Source organism: Meles meles, chromosome 17, assembly GCF_922984935.1.
Source record: "Meles meles chromosome 17, mMelMel3.1 paternal haplotype, whole genome shotgun sequence".
NCBI lineage: Eukaryota > Metazoa > Chordata > Mammalia > Carnivora > Mustelidae > Meles > Meles meles.
The window spans coordinates 65,661,282-65,678,902 of NC_060082.1; the positions used below are offsets into that span (position 1 = coordinate 65,661,282).

The 17,621-nt window shown below is 44.7% G+C and overlaps 1 protein-coding gene across 6 annotated transcripts in view; it reads right to left on the reverse strand.

Moving 5' to 3' along the window:
* DNM3 (dynamin 3) overlaps positions 1-14,884 on the reverse strand; it is a 535,138-nt gene extending 520,254 nt beyond the window's left edge. For all 6 annotated transcript variants that reach the window (XM_045982937.1, XM_045982938.1, XM_045982935.1 and 3 more), the window contains exon 1: positions 14,584-14,884. In XM_045982937.1, coding sequence (XP_045838893.1) covers positions 14,584-14,744 — 161 coding nt within the window. In that variant the 5' untranslated portion in view covers positions 14,745-14,884. The remainder of the gene's footprint in view (positions 1-14,583) is intronic.
* Positions 14,885-17,621: the final 2,737 nt, after the last annotated feature.

Below are 17,621 nucleotides of genomic sequence, written 5' to 3' on the forward strand. Positions count from 1 at the left end.
TGGCTAGAGAAGTACAGATGAGAGAAGGGATAGCTAAAAAACTAAGGCCCCTGGGCCAAGAACATTCGTTTATCAAGCTAAGAGCATCAGTTCATCAAACACAGTCAATTCTATCTCATAAGTGTAAAATATGAATCTCTAGAGGTGCCTGGCCGGCTTGGTCAGTAGAACGTGCAACTCTTAATAATGGGGTTGTGAGTTTAAGCCCCATGTTGGATGTAGAGATTACTTAAAAATAAAGTCTTAAATATATACATCTTACTGAAAGCTGTGATCTTTCATTCCCAGTCCTTAACCCATCTGAAGTCAGGTCAACAATTTAATTAGTGAAAACTCAATAAAAATTAAGTACCTAAAACAGAACCATACAAGATGCTGTGGGGAATACCAATAAGGAGTCTGCGGTCTGCCTCGGGGACCAAAACCCAGTGTAAATCAGTCGGAAACCTTGAAGTGCCAACAACACGGAACCTACCCTAAAGTCATCAAGAGGTCAGAGAAGGCTGCGATCTGGCCTCTGACCTCCGAACTCTGCCTCTGGCCCTATCTCAACTGATCAAATTCTTCCTCTCCAATGCTCATTTCAAACCTTAGCTCTTTCATGAAATCTTTGCTGGACTGTCCAAAGAGATGTGACATTTTCTTTTAAAGATCCAGAACACTCTGTAACTCTAAACGCCCCTAAATCCTGTCTGAACTTCCATTCCCAGTAATAAACACAGAACCGTTGCCACATGATAGACACTGTCTTGTTTTCCCTGTATTAACTAATTTAATCCCCACAGCTACTCTATGAGATAGGTTCTGCTATGACCTCATTGTACCGATGAGGCAGCCAAGGCACCAAGAGGGTCAGCAATTGCCGAAGATAAGAGAAGTATGCAAGCGGGAAGTCTGGGATGTGAATGCAGGCAGTCTGGCCCCAGAGACGGCATGTTCCCTAGCTCAACACTTCACGGGTTCTGGAGCGCACGCTACGTGAGTCTACGCTAGAGCCTGCTGAGCGCAAATACTTCTTAACTGCCTTTTCATCCTGAAGAAAGCAAATACCTGTCGACTGCCGGAATGCCTTTCGGTCACAAAAGATCATGCTCTGCCCAGCCATGCTCGTGCCTATGTAATCAGAAATGACCACTTTATAACAGAAAAGATGAGAAAAGTGAGAGGAAAACACATTGCAGAAGAGTGGAAAACGAAAGCTACCTGGGTAAGAAGTTTTGAAAATCACATAGAGACCTGAGAAGCCGGGTAGTAACTGCATGTTCCTGGGGATAGTGACCTGAAAGCTGCGTGTTGGAAAATTCATCTGAGAGCAGCAATATTAGCATGAAATGGATGAGTGAGAAACGGAGGAAGTGGGGGAGCACAATGCTGTCAGAGTTGTCCAGATGTAGGGGAGGACCTGGACTAGAATGTTCTGAATAAGGAAATTCCAATATGTATTAGATTTAGGAAGAGGATTTTTTTTTAAAGATTTTATTTATTTATTTGACAGAGAGAGAGATCACAAGTAGGCAGAGAGGCAGGCAGAGAAAGACAGGGGAAAGCAGGCTCCCTGCCGAGCAGAGAGCCCGATGCGGGGCTCGATCCCAGGACCCTGAGATCATGACCTGAGCCGAAGGCAGAGGCTTAACCCACTGAGCCACCCAGGTGCCCCTAGGAAGAGGATTTTAGAAATGAAAAGACTATATGACATTTTTTCAGTGAGTTTTTAGGCTAGTACACCACTGGGAAAAAAGGTGGATTCTTAAAGCAGATTTTAAAGTGAAGCTGTTATTCCATTTTTTTAAAGATTTTATTTATTTATTTATTTATTTATTTGACACAGAAAGAGAGCACAAGCAGGGGGAACAGCAGGCAGAGAGAAAAACAGCTCCCCACTGAGCAAGGAGCCTAATGTGGGGCTGGATCCCAGGACCCTGGGATCATGACCTGAGCCGAAGGCAGATGCCCAATGGAGTGAGCCACCCAGGTGCCCCCAAGCTGTATTCCATCTTTTTTTTCCAAAGAATACAATTTATCACTAAAACAATTTTATTCAGCGCTCCTTCATGGAACTAGCCATTCTGTGAGGGATTTCAATTTTTTAGCATCCACAACTATTTTCTGAAGGCCTGGAAAGGCTGGACCCAGGGAGGTCTTAACCCTTTTATATGTCTGACACTTTTTATCTATTTAGAAATAGTCTATAGAAAACATACATTTTTTTTTTAAAGCCAGTCTGCTCTCTGACACCCAGCAAGCCAAATCACAGACTTTAAGTTATAAAGAAATTTCAAAGGCCTTTTGCTCAATCTGCCTCCCATCTACACCTTGCCAAGGAGCCAGTCAGTCTTTCATCCCTGGCCTCTACGCTTCTGGTGATGGAAAACTTGCTGCTTCACAGGGAACTCATTCCATTTCTTAACTCTTCTGTTGAGCAGTCTCCCTTACATTAAGCTCATACCTGTCTGCCTGTAACTGTCACCCATTTGTTCTGTGTCTTCCAGGGACATTCAGTCGATCTAATCCGTCTCCAATTAACAGCTCCTCAAATATTTGGAGACAACATCATGACACCATCAACTACTTTCTAACAAATGCATCACATAAGAATCATTAGCCTGGGGACACCTGGGTGGCTCAGTCGGTTAAGTGTCTGCCTTTGGCTCAGGTCGTGATCGAGTCCCACACTGGGCTCCCTGCTTGGCGGGTGTCTGCTTCTCCCTCTGCCTGCTGCTCCCCCTCCTTCGCTCTCTCACTCACTCGCTTGCTCTCTCTCTGATAAATAAATGAATAAAATTTTTTAAAAATCGTTAGCTTGATTACCGTAATAATAACAGCACAGTGCATATCAACTCTTGTATCCTACTGGGTCACCAAGTTGTCTGAAGGAGCCGTTCAATACGAAGAGCCTCACAGAGTTTCTAGCATATAGTAAACTCTCCATATATGACCATAAATGACTCAGTGAATGAGTGAATCTATCTGCAAATAGAATTTTCAAACATATTCTTTCTCAACTGTTTCATCATCTACCAACAACCAAACAAGTACATTAAATTCTCTCTTCCTCAAAAATCAAATCAATGTCAGATGAAGAAAATATAAACCCAGAAATAATCTGGCAGGCATTCAGGTAAATGAAACATCTTAACAAGTAAAAACCATGATGGGGGAGACAATTTTTATCGTATATCCTTTTGAAAGGTCTGAGTTTTTAACATATGTACCTATTCTTTTTTTTTCCGATTAAAACATGGTTAATTTAGCAAAATAAAAATAATAAAATTATCTCCATTTTAGGTCGCCTAGTGGAATACTATGGTAGTGGGAATTGTGCCCTCTGGAATAAAAAGATCTGTCCTACCACCCAAGTATAGAATCATCAAATAAATGACTAGAAATAACATCAGATTTAATCTAGTCCAGAGGCATTCAACAACTTTGAGAACAACTGTAGTAAGAAATAAATTTCATATTGCAACATGATATAGACATGCAAATATATAACTAATACAAAAGTTTCCCAATGATGTATAGTACTCACCATTACTACTTGGGATATACTCTGGTATTTTTTGTTTGTTTGTTTTTTATGTTTTTTTTAAAGATTTTATTTTATTTATTTGACAGAGAGAGAGAGAGATCACAAGTAGGCAGAGAGGCAGACAGAGAGAGAGAAGGAAGCAGGCTCCCTGCGGAGCAGAGAGCCCGATGCGGGGCTCGATCCCAGGACCCTGAGATCATGACCTGAGCCGAAGGCAGCGGCTTAATCCACTGAGCCACCCAGGCGCCCCATACTCTGGTATTTTTTTAAAAGCTGTCACAACCCGTTAAACTGATATCATGTCCTGCTAATAAGTCATACCCACAGTTTGAAAAACACAGATCTAGTCCAACACCAATTTATTGAAGAAGAAGGTACAACTCAGCTTGGATAAGTGCTGTGCACAGAATCGCACTGCCCATTCATACAGCGTTAAATGAAAACGAGAGATGAAATGTAGCTCCTGACTTCATGGGGCTGCAAAGAGTTGGGCAGACAGACAAGGCAACCAACTGTGCCGTAAGATCCTTGTTTAGGAAAGTTATGAACAAGGACCTGGGGAGGGGCCTCTAAATCAGACAGGAAAAGCTGAGGAAGACCAGCAAGGTGATGGTTATACTGGGCTAACCCCAGCTCTCCGTGCTTTCCCCCACGGTGCCTCAGCTTACCTAAGGCAATCCTTTAACATCCATCTCAAACTAAATAACTCACGAATACTCCTAATTCCCTCAGCAGTTAAGATTTCATCTGTTTTTCTTCCTGTCTCCCTACAATATAGTAGACACTCACACCCAAACTAAGCAAGACTTCCTCTTTCCCATTCCTGCGCTTGTTCTTGAAGCAAAGAGACTCATAATCCTTCGACCATTTCCCTTCACCAACAACTTAGGGGAAAAAAATCCCTGAGGAAACTATAATATTCATCATGGATAAATCAAATGAAGTATCCCTCCCTCCACAGTTTCAGATGTTTTTTGTTAGGATTAAGTAAAGAGATCTTGTAAAGTTTCTTAAATTGAACTGAATATTCAGAGAACCTTCAGTCTAGAAAAAAGACTTAGACTAGTAGCCATTAAATGGGTTCTAGTACCAATTCCGGCGTGAGGAGGGACGGTCCCCAAACCAACAAACCAACAAGCAGTGCTCTGGACACTAGCTAGATGTCATACGATTCAACCCAATTCTGATGCCATCCCCAGAGGTAGTATCAGATTCCAAAGGTGGAGGGCTCAGTCCCACAAGGTTGTACCCCGACACCTCAAATGCCAGTCTGAATCTCCTTGGGCTCAATTCATTTGCTAGAGTGGCCCATAGGACTTAGAGAAACATTTAACTTACTAAATTACCAGTGTATGATAAAAAGATATAATTCATGAACAACCAGATGGAAGACATGCATAGAGCAAGGTATGGGGAAAGGGTAAGGTGTTTCCATGCCCCCTCCAGGTGATCCAGACTCCCTAAATGTTCATGTGTTCATCAACTCAGGAGCTCTCCGAACCCAGTCCTTTGGGGTTTTATGGAGGCCTCACTGCATAGTCATGACTGATTAAATCATTGGCTATTGGCAACTGATTCAACCTCAACCCAGTCTCTTCTCCCAGGGAATTGGGGGAGAAGACTAAAAATTCCAACCCTCTAATCACGGGGTTAGCTCCACTGACAAGCCGCCTCCATCCTTAGGTGGTTTCCAAGTCACCTCATTAACATAACAAAAAGACACCTTTCTCATTCTCAACACAGGAAATTCCAAGGGTTTTGTGGGCTGTAAGACAGGAACCATGGATGAAAGCCAAAAAATTCGAGAAATATATTTTGGTCATATGAAATAAAATCTTAAAAACGGGTGGGGGTGGCTGGGTTGCTCAGTTGGTTGAGCATCTGACTCTTGATTTTGGCTCAGGTCATGATCTCAGGGTTCTGAGGTGAATGAAACCCCACACTGGGCTCCACACTCAGCACAAAGTCTGCTTGTCCCTCTCCCTCTACTCCTTCCTCACCCCCCACCCCACTCAAATAAATAAATAAATAAAAATCTTAAAATGTAAAAAAGAAACATGTTTTGGTCATATGAATGATCAAGTATATATTTTTCTTATAAATCATAATATCACCACCATCATTCACTGAATGCATATTATGGGCCATACACTATACATTACCTTACTTAGCACTCACATGCACGTAAAAAAATGAAGTCTGTATGCCTATGCCTATACTGCCCATGAGGAAATTAAGACCCAGGGAGGTTCAGGGCCTTGCTGAGGAATATGCTACTAACAAAAGTCAGAGGTGGGACTGAACCTTCAGTGATCAAAGCCTACACTCTCTTACCAGGATATGATGAGTCCCTCCAAATATTGGCTTTCTGAGATTGAAGAAAAGAAATACCATAAATAAGATTAGTCACCCATCAAATTACTAATTAAATGGATTTGTCTTTTCAATTCCAAGTCACTGAAACAAGACAACGAGGTCCTACCCACTTCTAATAGGTTTGTTTGTGTTATTCTTGGGTATACCATGACCTTGAAGCAGTGGGAAATGAAAATGAGACACTGTCACGAAAGAGCGCTGAGGCACCCAGTTTAAATTCTAGAAATAGAGGACTGTCAGCAGGAATGTCAGAGAAAAACAAGATCTAAATATGTCCTGTATCATTCATATAATTCATGGATTAAATATATCCTCCTTTTCCTCAATGACTACCTTGCCTTTCTAATCAATTAACATTAAGGATGTAATACAATATTAATGCTGATTGAAATTTATTATTAAAATAATTCCTATGATGTCGATGGGCCTCACCCTAAGAATACAAACAAAAAAGTAAAATATGAAACAGGCAAAACTGAAGGGTGAGGATTTGCCACCGAATACTTATCTTTAATTTTACCAAAAAGTTCACTCATTTCTTAAAATAGCAACCTTTCCAGATTTATATTATTTACTTATCCTCAACTTTTCAGAAGCTTTCCTTGGTTTAAGCAAGGTCTATCAGTGACCATCCCGGGCACAACTTTCTAGATACGCCCACTTGGTGGGAAAAATTAATCATGTGGGAAAACATCCACTATTTCGTTTAGTCTCTCCCTGGGCCTGTTTCCTAGAAGTCGCAAATACAGTAACGCATAGTGTCTCAGCCAAATTACCTGGTCTAAGCCTAACCCTGACAAAAATCCTGCTCCCTGTTTCCTTCCACTATCGTGTACAGGGGGCAGGAGGACGAAACATCACTGCTGGTCCGCTATCAAGTCAAGTAATGGAGGGAAATATCGAGGAGGAAAGACTGGTCCAGGGGAGAGGAATGGGGAAAAGGAGGAGGCGGCGTGAGGATAGGAGGGAGGCACTTCGAAACAATCAGAGGAGGAAAAGAAGATGATGACCTGAACTGGGCTCCCAGTTCTGAACGCCAAGTTCCAAACTCAGTTCTGATTCTGTTTTCGACCTTGGGCAGATCTCTTGGTTTCTCTGTATCCTAATGTAGCTCCAGGAAGTTAGCAAAGAAATTAAGACCGAAGGAAGCTTCTCACAGAACCTAGTGCAATGCCTGTCCTTGCTACCAATAAAAAGCGAAGCTGAGCTACCTATGAAAAAACAGAAACAAAAGCACCAACTTGGTATTCATCAATCCTCTAATTTGTCAGAATAGTGTTTACCTCAAGAAATGCAAATGAGCGTTAACTGCCTTCCTTTACCTCCCCCACTTCTGAACAGTCCCAGCAGATTCCACTCCCAGGTTTGCCTTCAGAACATTTTCCCTGACATTTTGTCTTCAATTTATTTCACCACTTTAACTAACTGCCTTACTCTTTAAAAAACAAAAACAAAAACAAACAACAACAAAAAAAACCCTTTGGCCTTACCCCCCTGGGGGTCCTTATAGAGCCCTTGGCCCAATCCATCCACTCTTGCTTCGCCTTCACTGCAGCCGGTCATGTATTTAATCTCTCCAACCTTTTTCCCCTCCTACTCTCGTCTCAGGCCGTCTCCAGTGCACAGTATCTCCCTGTGATAAAGCGACAGTCTAAACTCCCTGCTTTGCTGTGCAGTCAGACCCCGAGACACGGGTAACCCCCTCCCCACTTCGACACCGATACTTTAGGACTTGCAGCCTTGAGCTGAAATGACACCAGCTGCCCAATGACACTGGAAACTCCCGTATTGTCTACTTTCCTCTTATATCCCAATTCAACTTCAGAACTGTGGGCTTTCAAGGGTTTTTTTTCTTTTTTTGTAAAAATAAATGGATACAGTATAAATTATTTTGTCCCAGTTTGCGTTATACCCAACTGCATTTATTTTACAAAACCACTTGAAAGTTGAGATCTCATAACCTTATGTTGTCAGTTCTCTTTTTATACATACCTTAGTTTCTGGCCATTCACACTTCCTGCCATGGTCTCACCCAGTGTACTCAGAGCTCCTTAAACACATGTTCATTGACTTGACTTGCTCGTATTTCTCAAGAGTACCAACAGGAGTCATATCCAAGGCTAAATCTTAGCTTGGCCACTTACTAGCCATGTGACCCTCCACAAATGACTGGTCTCTAACCCTGAGTTTCTTCCCCTATCAACATGGGGAGGTGAAAACGGACCAAGTAAAGAAAGCATGGAAAGTATACTAACAGTATCTTTGCTAGTAACTCAGTAAAGCTAAACAAACACAGGCCTCCTTCTTCCTTCCATTTTATAAAAATGTGTTCAGTATTATATAATCCATTGGGATTTTTAAATTAATGCTAAGGGGCACCTGGGTGGCTCAGTGTTAAGCACCCGACTCTTGATTTCAGCTCAGGTCACAGTCTCAAGGTACTGGTATTCTTTCTCTCCATTTGCCCCTCCCTGTCAAAATGTTTTTAATTCATTAACTAATCAATTAACACTGAAAGTCTGAGAAATTACAAATCAGACTTAGAGGCAGACAAAACTTTGGCCATACAGAAAGACTGGTTTATTCTATATAGTACATTAGTTCAGGGCTCTCTTGACTTGGCTCTGGTAAGAGAGAAAAAAAATCATCTATTTCTTTCAGCTGCTTGTAGTCTCCTCAATATCAAATAAATTATAGTAATAAATAAAACACAATTTAATTCCATTTATTAGCCCTAACAAAAGGTTCTACTACCTAAGACAAACACCTAATAAATGTATGTTCCACTGGTAGATAACCCAATAGCCTGAACGCTAGCATAATAGCATAGCTAACTATTAAGTTTCCATTCCTCGAAAGTTCTGGATGACTGCCTATCCAAATTCAATCTTAAAGAAGTTAATCAAGTTCATTTTTTGATATCTGTCAATCAAAAGTAAATTTCAAAACAGAGATATCCTATCCAGTCCAGTTTACCTAGTTGTACTGCTTCTCAGATACTATTAATAAAAAAGAATTGATTGTGGCACTTAAATCCTACCAACTATAAATCTGTGATAACCTTAAGTACATTATGCATGTTAATTCAGCAAAAATATCTTTGTAATTTCAGGTTTTAGCAATTCATTGTTGTATGAAAAAAGTTCATGTGTCTGATTTTTTATTTAAATAGACTCTTGGGAGGGGTGTCTGGATGGCTCAGTGGGTTGGGCCTCTGCCTTCCCCTGGGCTCATGATCTCAGGGCCCTAGGAGAGAGCCCCACAGCAGGCTCTCTGCTCACCGAGGAGCCTGCTGCTCCGCCTGCTTGTGATCTCTGTCAAATAAATAAATAAAACCTTTAAAAATAATAATAATAATAATAAAATAAAAAAGTTTTTAAAAAATGGACTCTTGGGAACCATGAGCGCAATTTTCAAAAATTATCACAACTTAATTGTTAGCACCCATTTACCTAATAACTTTAACACCTGGAACCCATTTGTTGAAAAATATTCACTAATTCAGATGCTTTGATATTTAAAAAAATAGTTTCCCTCAATACAATCCTATTTCTGAATTAAGAAGTTTTACTAATATGAATGTTTCTGTGCCTAATCTCATTTGCAATTAGAGAACTCTTCCCTCCTCAATTTTTAACTACTCTCCTGAAATCAGTCAAAGAACTTAAGAATAGTGTCTATCGGGGCACCTGGGTGGCTCAGTGGGTTAAAGCCTCTGCCTTCCGCTCAGGTCATGATCCAGGGTTCTGGGATTGAGCCCTGCATCGGGCTCTCTGCTCGGCAGGGAGCCTGCTTCCTCCTCTCTCTCTCTCTGCCTGCCTCTTTGCCTACTTGTGATCGCTGTCTGTCAAATAAATAAATAAAATCTTTAAAAAAAAAAAAAAAGAATAGTGTCTATCTAAGCCATATAAATGACTTACAGATTTTTTTAAGAAAATTATCTGGTTATGTCCATTGCAACAATAGCATCAAATTGCTATTAAGGTTCTCTGTCAAAAAAAAAAAAAAAAAAAAAAACTTTAGATAATCAACATATCTGTCTTTAAAACATCACAGTTAAATAAATATACATTTGACATTTCCACATTGAAATGTGCTCCCTCGGGGCGCCTGGGTGGCTCAGTGGGTTAAAGCCTCTGCCTTCGGCTCAGGTCATGATCTCAGTGTCCTGGGATCAAGCCCCGCATCAGGCTCTCTGCTCAGCGGGGAGCCTGCTTCCTCTCCTCTCTCTCTGCCTGCCTCTCTGCCTACTTGTGATCTCTGTCTGTCAAATAAATAAAATCTTAAAAAAAAAAAAACCCTCAGTTTGTTTCTCAGAATCCACAGTCTCTCATAGTTCGTCTCCCCCTCCATTTTCCCCCAACTCCCTTCTCCTCTCCATCTCCCAATGTCCTCCGTGTTATTCCTTATGTTCCAGAAGTAAGTGAAACCATATGATGATTGACTCTCTCTGCTTGACTTATTTCACTCAGTATAATCTCCTCCAGTCCCGTCCATGTTGATAAAAAAGTTGGGTATTCGTCCTTTCTGATGGAGGCATAATACTCCATTGTATATATGGACCACATCTTCCTTATCCATTCATCTGTTGAAGGGCATCTTGGTTCTTTCCATAGTTTGGTGACTGTGGCCATTGCTACTATGAACATTAGGGTACAGATGGCCCTTCTTTTCCCTACATCTGTATCTTTGGGGTAAATATCCAGTAGTGCAATTGCAGGGTCATAGGGTAGCTCTATTTTTAATTTCTTAAGGAATCACACTGTTTTCCAAAGTGGCTACACCAACCTGCATTCCCACGAATAGTTTAAGAGGAAAACTAATGTTTTTAACAAGTATATCATAAAACATTTGCACATTAGCAACTAGTACAGCTTTCATTTAATACCTCCATAAGCAAGATATATGTGCTCTAAACACATGCTTAAATAAACAACCCAGGGCGCCTGGGTAGCTCAGTGGGTTAAAGCCTCTGCCTTTCGCTCAGGTCATGATCCCAGGGTCCTGGGATCGAGCCCTGCATCGGGCTCTCTGCTTGGCAGGGAGCCTGCTTCCTCTTCTCTCTCTCTCTCCCTGCCTCTCTGCCTACTTGTGATCTCTATCTGTCAAATAAATAAATAAAATCTTTAAAAAATAAATAAATAAATAAATAAACAAACAAACAACCCAGTTACATGCTACAGCTCCCTTCAAGAATGTCTAATATAGTAAAGAAAAATACTTATCCTTTAACTAATACTGCTTCTGCCTAAGGGGTTGCCTCAAATCTTCTGTGAAATGAGGCAAGGTAGACATAAATAAATATGAATAATAGTATTAATGTGGCAGCTTCTTGTTCACTGAGGCGGTGATTGATCAAACAAAGACGCTAAAAGTATTTATCAGAGGTTCAGTAAATCTAAGTATGGTGGGAGCAACATGGCACAAATGTTTTAGGGTACAGGTATGGAACCCAGACACCCCATGCTTGGATCCATCCTAGCTCCACTGGCCTTATCTCAAATTAGGTCAGCCATCAGCAAGTTACTCAAACTCTCTAAATCTCGAATTTCTTCTGTAAAATGGAACTCATAAGAGTACCTTCCTTTGTGAGGCTTAAGAATATTAAATGAGATTACCCACGTAAAAGCCCTTAGAATAGTACCAGACGCATAGCAAGCTCTCAATAAATGTTAACCACTATCATCATCATCTCACTGCACTGTTAAAAAAAAAAAATTGGATATGAAAGTAGTTGAGTAAATTCAGTTCTTCCACACACAAACCAGACAAATGGGCAGACCCCCAGTCCACGTGATGAACCCCTCTGTTCACACCATGGGTCTCAGCTTCTACTCATTCGACCTTAACGCTGCCTCTCACTGCCAGTCTATACCTCATCTGAATAACCAAAAAAACAATCTGGTTCCTCACACTATATTACATTAATATGTAAATTCATCACTTCAGAAAGAAAATCACAAACAAGCAGTTCATTCATGACTCATTTTATCCATAACAATCTGAAACTTGTCACCCCCAAACTGGATTTTACAGCTACAGTTAAATGAAGTAAACCCATTCACAACCAAATTCATTCAGTGGTATCAGGGAAAAAAAAAAATCAACATAAACTATCTGAGAGAAGAAAATAGTCCATTAAGTATGGATTGTTAAATATTGAGGAAAATGCATCATTATTTTGAAGAGAACAAGCTTAAATGAGAGCAAACACAAGCAATGACCCCTTGTTTTATGACTACATTCAGTAACTGCACAGACGCCAGAGTCTTAAAATGAAAAACAGCTACATGTAAAAGAAGAAAGTTTCATCCTTAAAGGAAAGGGTCTTATCTTTACTGCAAAAGTTCTGGATAACAGAAAGATAAAAGGTTACAGTGGAATATGAGTAGTTTTTTTTCTGCCTAGGACCAATCTCCTTTCAAAATTGAGAACTCCTTTTTCCCTAAGGTTGGTTTATAATTAGAAATTAGATTCCTCAATAATTCAATGACTGAAACCTTTATTAAAGTCAAATGACCTTTTTAATTAATTTTTTTCCTAATATATAAGCTCTGCTAGGCAAGTGTCATCTCTACAGATAATAAAGCCTTTATATATTTATTAAATGAGAATTTCCCTCTATGGTCATCCTTTGATTTGATATTTTAACACTAATTCATTATTGCTAAAACTTTTTAATAAAGTATAACAAAGTACTAATGTATTTTGCTAAATGCTCTGATTTGTATAATGCTTATAATATCGGTATTTTTCATTCTATCATGAAAAATATTTAAGCTAAAATAATTTACTCTTTCATTTCCCTTTTTTTGAAATTCTCGTTTTAAAAGACTATAGCTAGTGAGGGGAAATGTATACAATTTTATTATAGTATTAAGAAGTGTGTCAGGACAGAATTAAGATACATGCCTAAAACTGACATTAGGTTCAAAAGCTCTTGACACCAACAATGCATTTATAACACAGGCCCACCCAAGTAAGTATATTAAGGATGCATAAAATATGGTAATCGCATTTGAATTACTCACTATAAGTATTTGTTCTAAAAACAAAAGTAGTTCAATGACTATTAAGATGCCATGCTAAATGTCCTGGAGTTTGAAAATTCAAAAATCCATTGTCCTCAAACCTCACTTTCCCTATGGATACCACTTTAAACTTAGTGAATTTCATTGCCAATAAATCCAAAAACATAAAACCCTTAATTAAGCATATGACTGCCCTATGTATATGTTTGAAATCCCATTCACCCATCACCCCCCCATTAGTCTAAGATGACGTATGCAAAATGTTTTACCATCACTTTTCTCATCACTCAAAACGGTAAAACCGAAGTGATTAAGAGACTTACGCAAGGATAGCAGCCGATGGTCAGCAATTTTACTTTTTTATTAGGATTCTAAGCTTTCTAGCTCCTACGAGGAGAAAAAGAGTGTCATCGGGCAGACGCAGCATCCGCTGAGAGGGGAAACAAGCACTTTACAGATACTGGGAGATGTGGGAATATCGGAATTTTGCACACCACCAAACACTAACAAAAAGAGAGGAAAAGGAACAGGAACGTTCTGCATGTAAAACCACGTAACCAGCCAAATAAGAAGAGGAAAGCACAGTCTTGGGCCGTCCCCACTCCGGGCCACGGTCGCGGCGCCGTCCCTGCCACCTGGTCTACTCGGGAAGCAGATTGCGGCTTTCGTAACGCTTCCAACCGGGTTTGTCTTGGCAAATGTCTGCACTCCTCGGGCGAGGCCGTTAAGGTAACTTAATCCCTCGCGAACTGCTCGGTGGGAGAAATGCTGATTCCCGATTCAAAAATCAATCCTTTCGCTTTTCCTGGGTCGAGAGTCAGATTCAGCGTCTGGTCTCGAAGACCCGCGGGACGGAGCAGCGCGCAGGGACCACAGACGCTGGGGGAGGGGCGCGGGGAGCGCGCGGGGGGACGCGGGTCCGCTCGAGACGATGCGGGAATGACATGGCATCTGGGCAGCGCGAGTGCTCGCTCGCCCCCTCGGTCCCCGCCAGGAGCCCGGGAGAGAGTAGGTGCCGCCGCGGACACCGCCGCTATTCTGCGACTCGGGGAGAGCGCGGGGCAGCGCGGCGGGGGAAGCCTCGACACAACAAACGGCTTCTTTCTCCGCGCACCCGCCTCCCCGGCCAGGGGCAGGGACGACTGTCTCGCGCAGCGGCCAGCTGAGCGGGGCCGAGAGCCGGGCGACGAGGACAGCAGCTCCCCGGGGGGCGGGGGGCCGAGCCCCAGAGGCCGGCGGAGACCGCGGGGAGGCTGACAGGAAAAGGCGGGGTGCGGCGCCGGGAGAACGGGAGAGACCGGGACCGGGGCGCTCCCGGGCGCGCGACGCATCCCGGCTGCCCGAGGCGGGCGCGCCGGGCGGGGGAAGCGACTCCCGGGCGGACCCCTCCCCTGGCTCCCCGACCGGAGGACGCGGAGGAAATGGCTTTGTATCGCAGGATGAAAGACAGACAGGAGGGCCAGCAGCCGCGGGGGGGGACAGAGGATGCCCGGAGCCGGGACGACCCCGCCCGCCCCACGGACGCCGCCGCTCGGCCCTCCGTTCCGTCTGCGCCGCGGCTCGGTGCTCCGGCTCCCGCCGCCCCGGCGCGCTCCGGCGGCCCCGAGCGGGGTCGCCGGCCCCGCCCCCCGCGCCCCGCGCGCTCACCTGCCCACGAAGTTCTCGAGCACCGAGCTCTTGCCCGCGCTCTGGCCTCCCACCACGGCGATCTGCGGCAGCTCCAGCAGGCAGCTCTGCCCCAGCGCCGAGAAGGCGTCCTGCAGCCGGTTCACCAGCGGGATCAGCTCCTCCATCTCCCGGTTCCCCATCCTGCCAGCGCCGCCGGCCGCCCGCCGGTCCCTGCTCTCCTCTGCGACCTGGCGGGGGAGCTGGGGCCGCGCCGCGCGAGCCGCCCCTGCCGCGCTGGGTGCTGCCAGCGGGTTCCAGCGCCGACGTCGGACCCCGCCGCGCGCCCGCCGCTCGGCTCTGACAGCTCACGGCCCGCAGCGCGCCTGCGCGGGCGGGAGGGGCGTGGCCTGGTGGCTCGGCCGCCCCATCCGCGCCCCGCCCGGCGACGATTCGGCGGGAGGCTTCGGGCCGGACCCCGCGGCCGCGCGCGCACGCACTGCCTCCCAGCTGCGCCCAGATGCACGACCCGCGTCTCTGGAGCCGGAGCTCGGAGGCACGGGTACGGCACTCGGTCGGGGGATCGGCGTCGGCTACGAAGCCCTGCGGATAACCGCTCAGCCCTGTCACCAGCGGTAGCCCAGCACCTCTGTCGCCGCCAGAGTCACTTCCCCAGTGCGCACGCCCTGCTGCCGAGCCCAGCTCCCCTCAGAGCGGCCGCCTGCGGAGTCCGCGTCCCCGCCTCCGACGTCCACTTCGGGAGCTCCGCGGTCGGACCCGGCCTGATCGCCCGACCTTGCCGACCCCACCTCCCACCCGACGAAGCGGAAACGTCAGCCCGTCGTGCCCGCCCCGCAGCGCTCCCTCTCTGCGGACCCCGCGCCTCCTCCGGCCCTTTCCCCCGCCGGTCCGCCCCGGGGGCTACCCGAGGGCGAGCGCCCCGCTCGCGTGCGGTCACAGGGAGCGCACCGACACGTGCCTGCGCCGCGGGTCTGCGCCGCCGACGGACACACAAAGACTGCGGCTGCGCTCGCTCGGCCTCCTCAGAGGGCGCCTCTTCACGAGTCAACACGTGCTCTCCGGGACCGAGTTCATGGGCGACCGCAGGAATCGAAACGCTGGCCCACCCCCTCCCTTTTACCACAGACTGAACTCCCGCGGGTCCTGGCCTCACTACCTCTGTCCCACGAGGACCTCTGACCTACCTGACTCAAAACTGAACTCATCCCTTCTAATCTCAGCAGTTCATGCTATACAGTTCCCTTTAGCCCTAAAAAGACTTGTGTAAAAAATGCCCAAATGACCAAAACACTAAGAAGAACCTAAATGTCCACCAAAAGGTGAACGAATGAGCAAGTAGGACCTGAGCATACTTCTAAGCAACAAAAAGGAGTGGGCGTCTGATAGAGCAATAACGTAGTTCAACTTCAGATAATTATGTTGAACGAAAGACCCCAAAGAGGACATATTGTATGCGTCCATTTATACGAAGTTGTGCAATAGGCAAAATTCTCTATGCTGATAGAAATCAGGCCACTGGTTGTCTTTGAGGTGTAGGGATTGACTGTGAGAGGCACAGAGATCTTTGCAAAGCGAGGGAAATGTTCTGTCTTGATTTGGATGAGTAGACATTGGTGGACTCATGGAACTAAACATTTAAGATCTGTGCATTTCGTTGTAAATTGTATCTCAACTTTTTTAAAAAGCGAAAGAGAAAGACAAAGCTGGCTGTATCATCTCCTCCACAGAAGAGCATCCCTCATAGGCTATCTGCCCAACATGCCTTCTCCAGGAATCCCCCCTCCATCCACCCCACGGTTGTAGCCCGGGTAGTCATGAAGATAGAAGGGCATGAAGAGCAACTAACTGTGTCCTCCGGGTGCTTCCTATCTCAGCAAGAGGCCTGCCCAGTCCCAACCCAGACTCTGGACATCATGCTGCTCCTTTGGGCTCTCTCTCAACCTCATCCCCCATATCAAGTTGGATCCCAAATTGTGCTCTGGTCAGCACTAGAGCCCACCTCATCCCCTTCATCTTTGCTGCGGGTGCCTCATTTATAACTATCATTTGTTAACTATCTTCTTATGTATTTCCCATATATATGTGCCCTGAATAGATTGTCATTACTGCATTTGGCACATTGCATTGAATCGCTGATTTACATGTCTCTTTCTTCCACTAATGTGATGGGCAGAATACTGTCCCCCTACCAAGGATGTCCACGTTTAAATCTCCAGAAACTGTGACTATGTTACCTGTCATGGCAAATGGAACTTTGCAGATGTGCTTAAACTAAGGCCCTTGTGATGGGGAGAATATGCTGGACTATCCGGATGGGCCCAGACTAATCACATGGATCCTGAAGAAGAGAGAGCCTTACCTGGCTGTTTCAGAGGGAGATGTGACTATGGAATAATGGTCACAGACACAACTTTGCTGCCTTTAAGATGGAGGGGGCGGGGCAGAAGCCAAGAGATGTTGACCACCTCTAGAAGCTGGAAAAGTCAGGGAAACATTCTCCCTAGAGCCTCTAAAAGGAACACAGCTCTGTTGACACCTTGATTTTAGCTCAGCGAGATCTGTGTCAAACTTCTAACCTACAGAGCTATAAAATAATAAATTTGTGTTGTTTTAAGCCACTAAGTTTGTGCTAATTCATTACAGCAGCCATAGAAAGCCAGTACAACTAATGATACATTCCTTGAGGGCAAGATCCATCTTTCTGATTCTCAGTGCCTAGCACCTAAGAACACCACAGTCAATGGGGGATAGACAGAAACAAATTATCACAGCACAAGGTAGTACGGGTTCTGTTCCAACGGTGATATGGACTGACCTGTGTCTCCTCAAAATTCATATGGTGAAGTCCTCGGTGTGGCTGCATTTAGAGTAAGGTTAAACAAGGTCATAAGGCTGGAGGACTGATCTAGCAGGACTAACGTCCTTACAAAGCTTGCTCTATCTCTGCCATGCAGGGACACAGTGAGAAGCAGGCCACCTGCAAACCAGGAACAGAGTCCTTGCCGGGAACCAAGTCAGTCAGCACCTTAATGTGAGACTTCCCAGCCTCCCAAATGCTG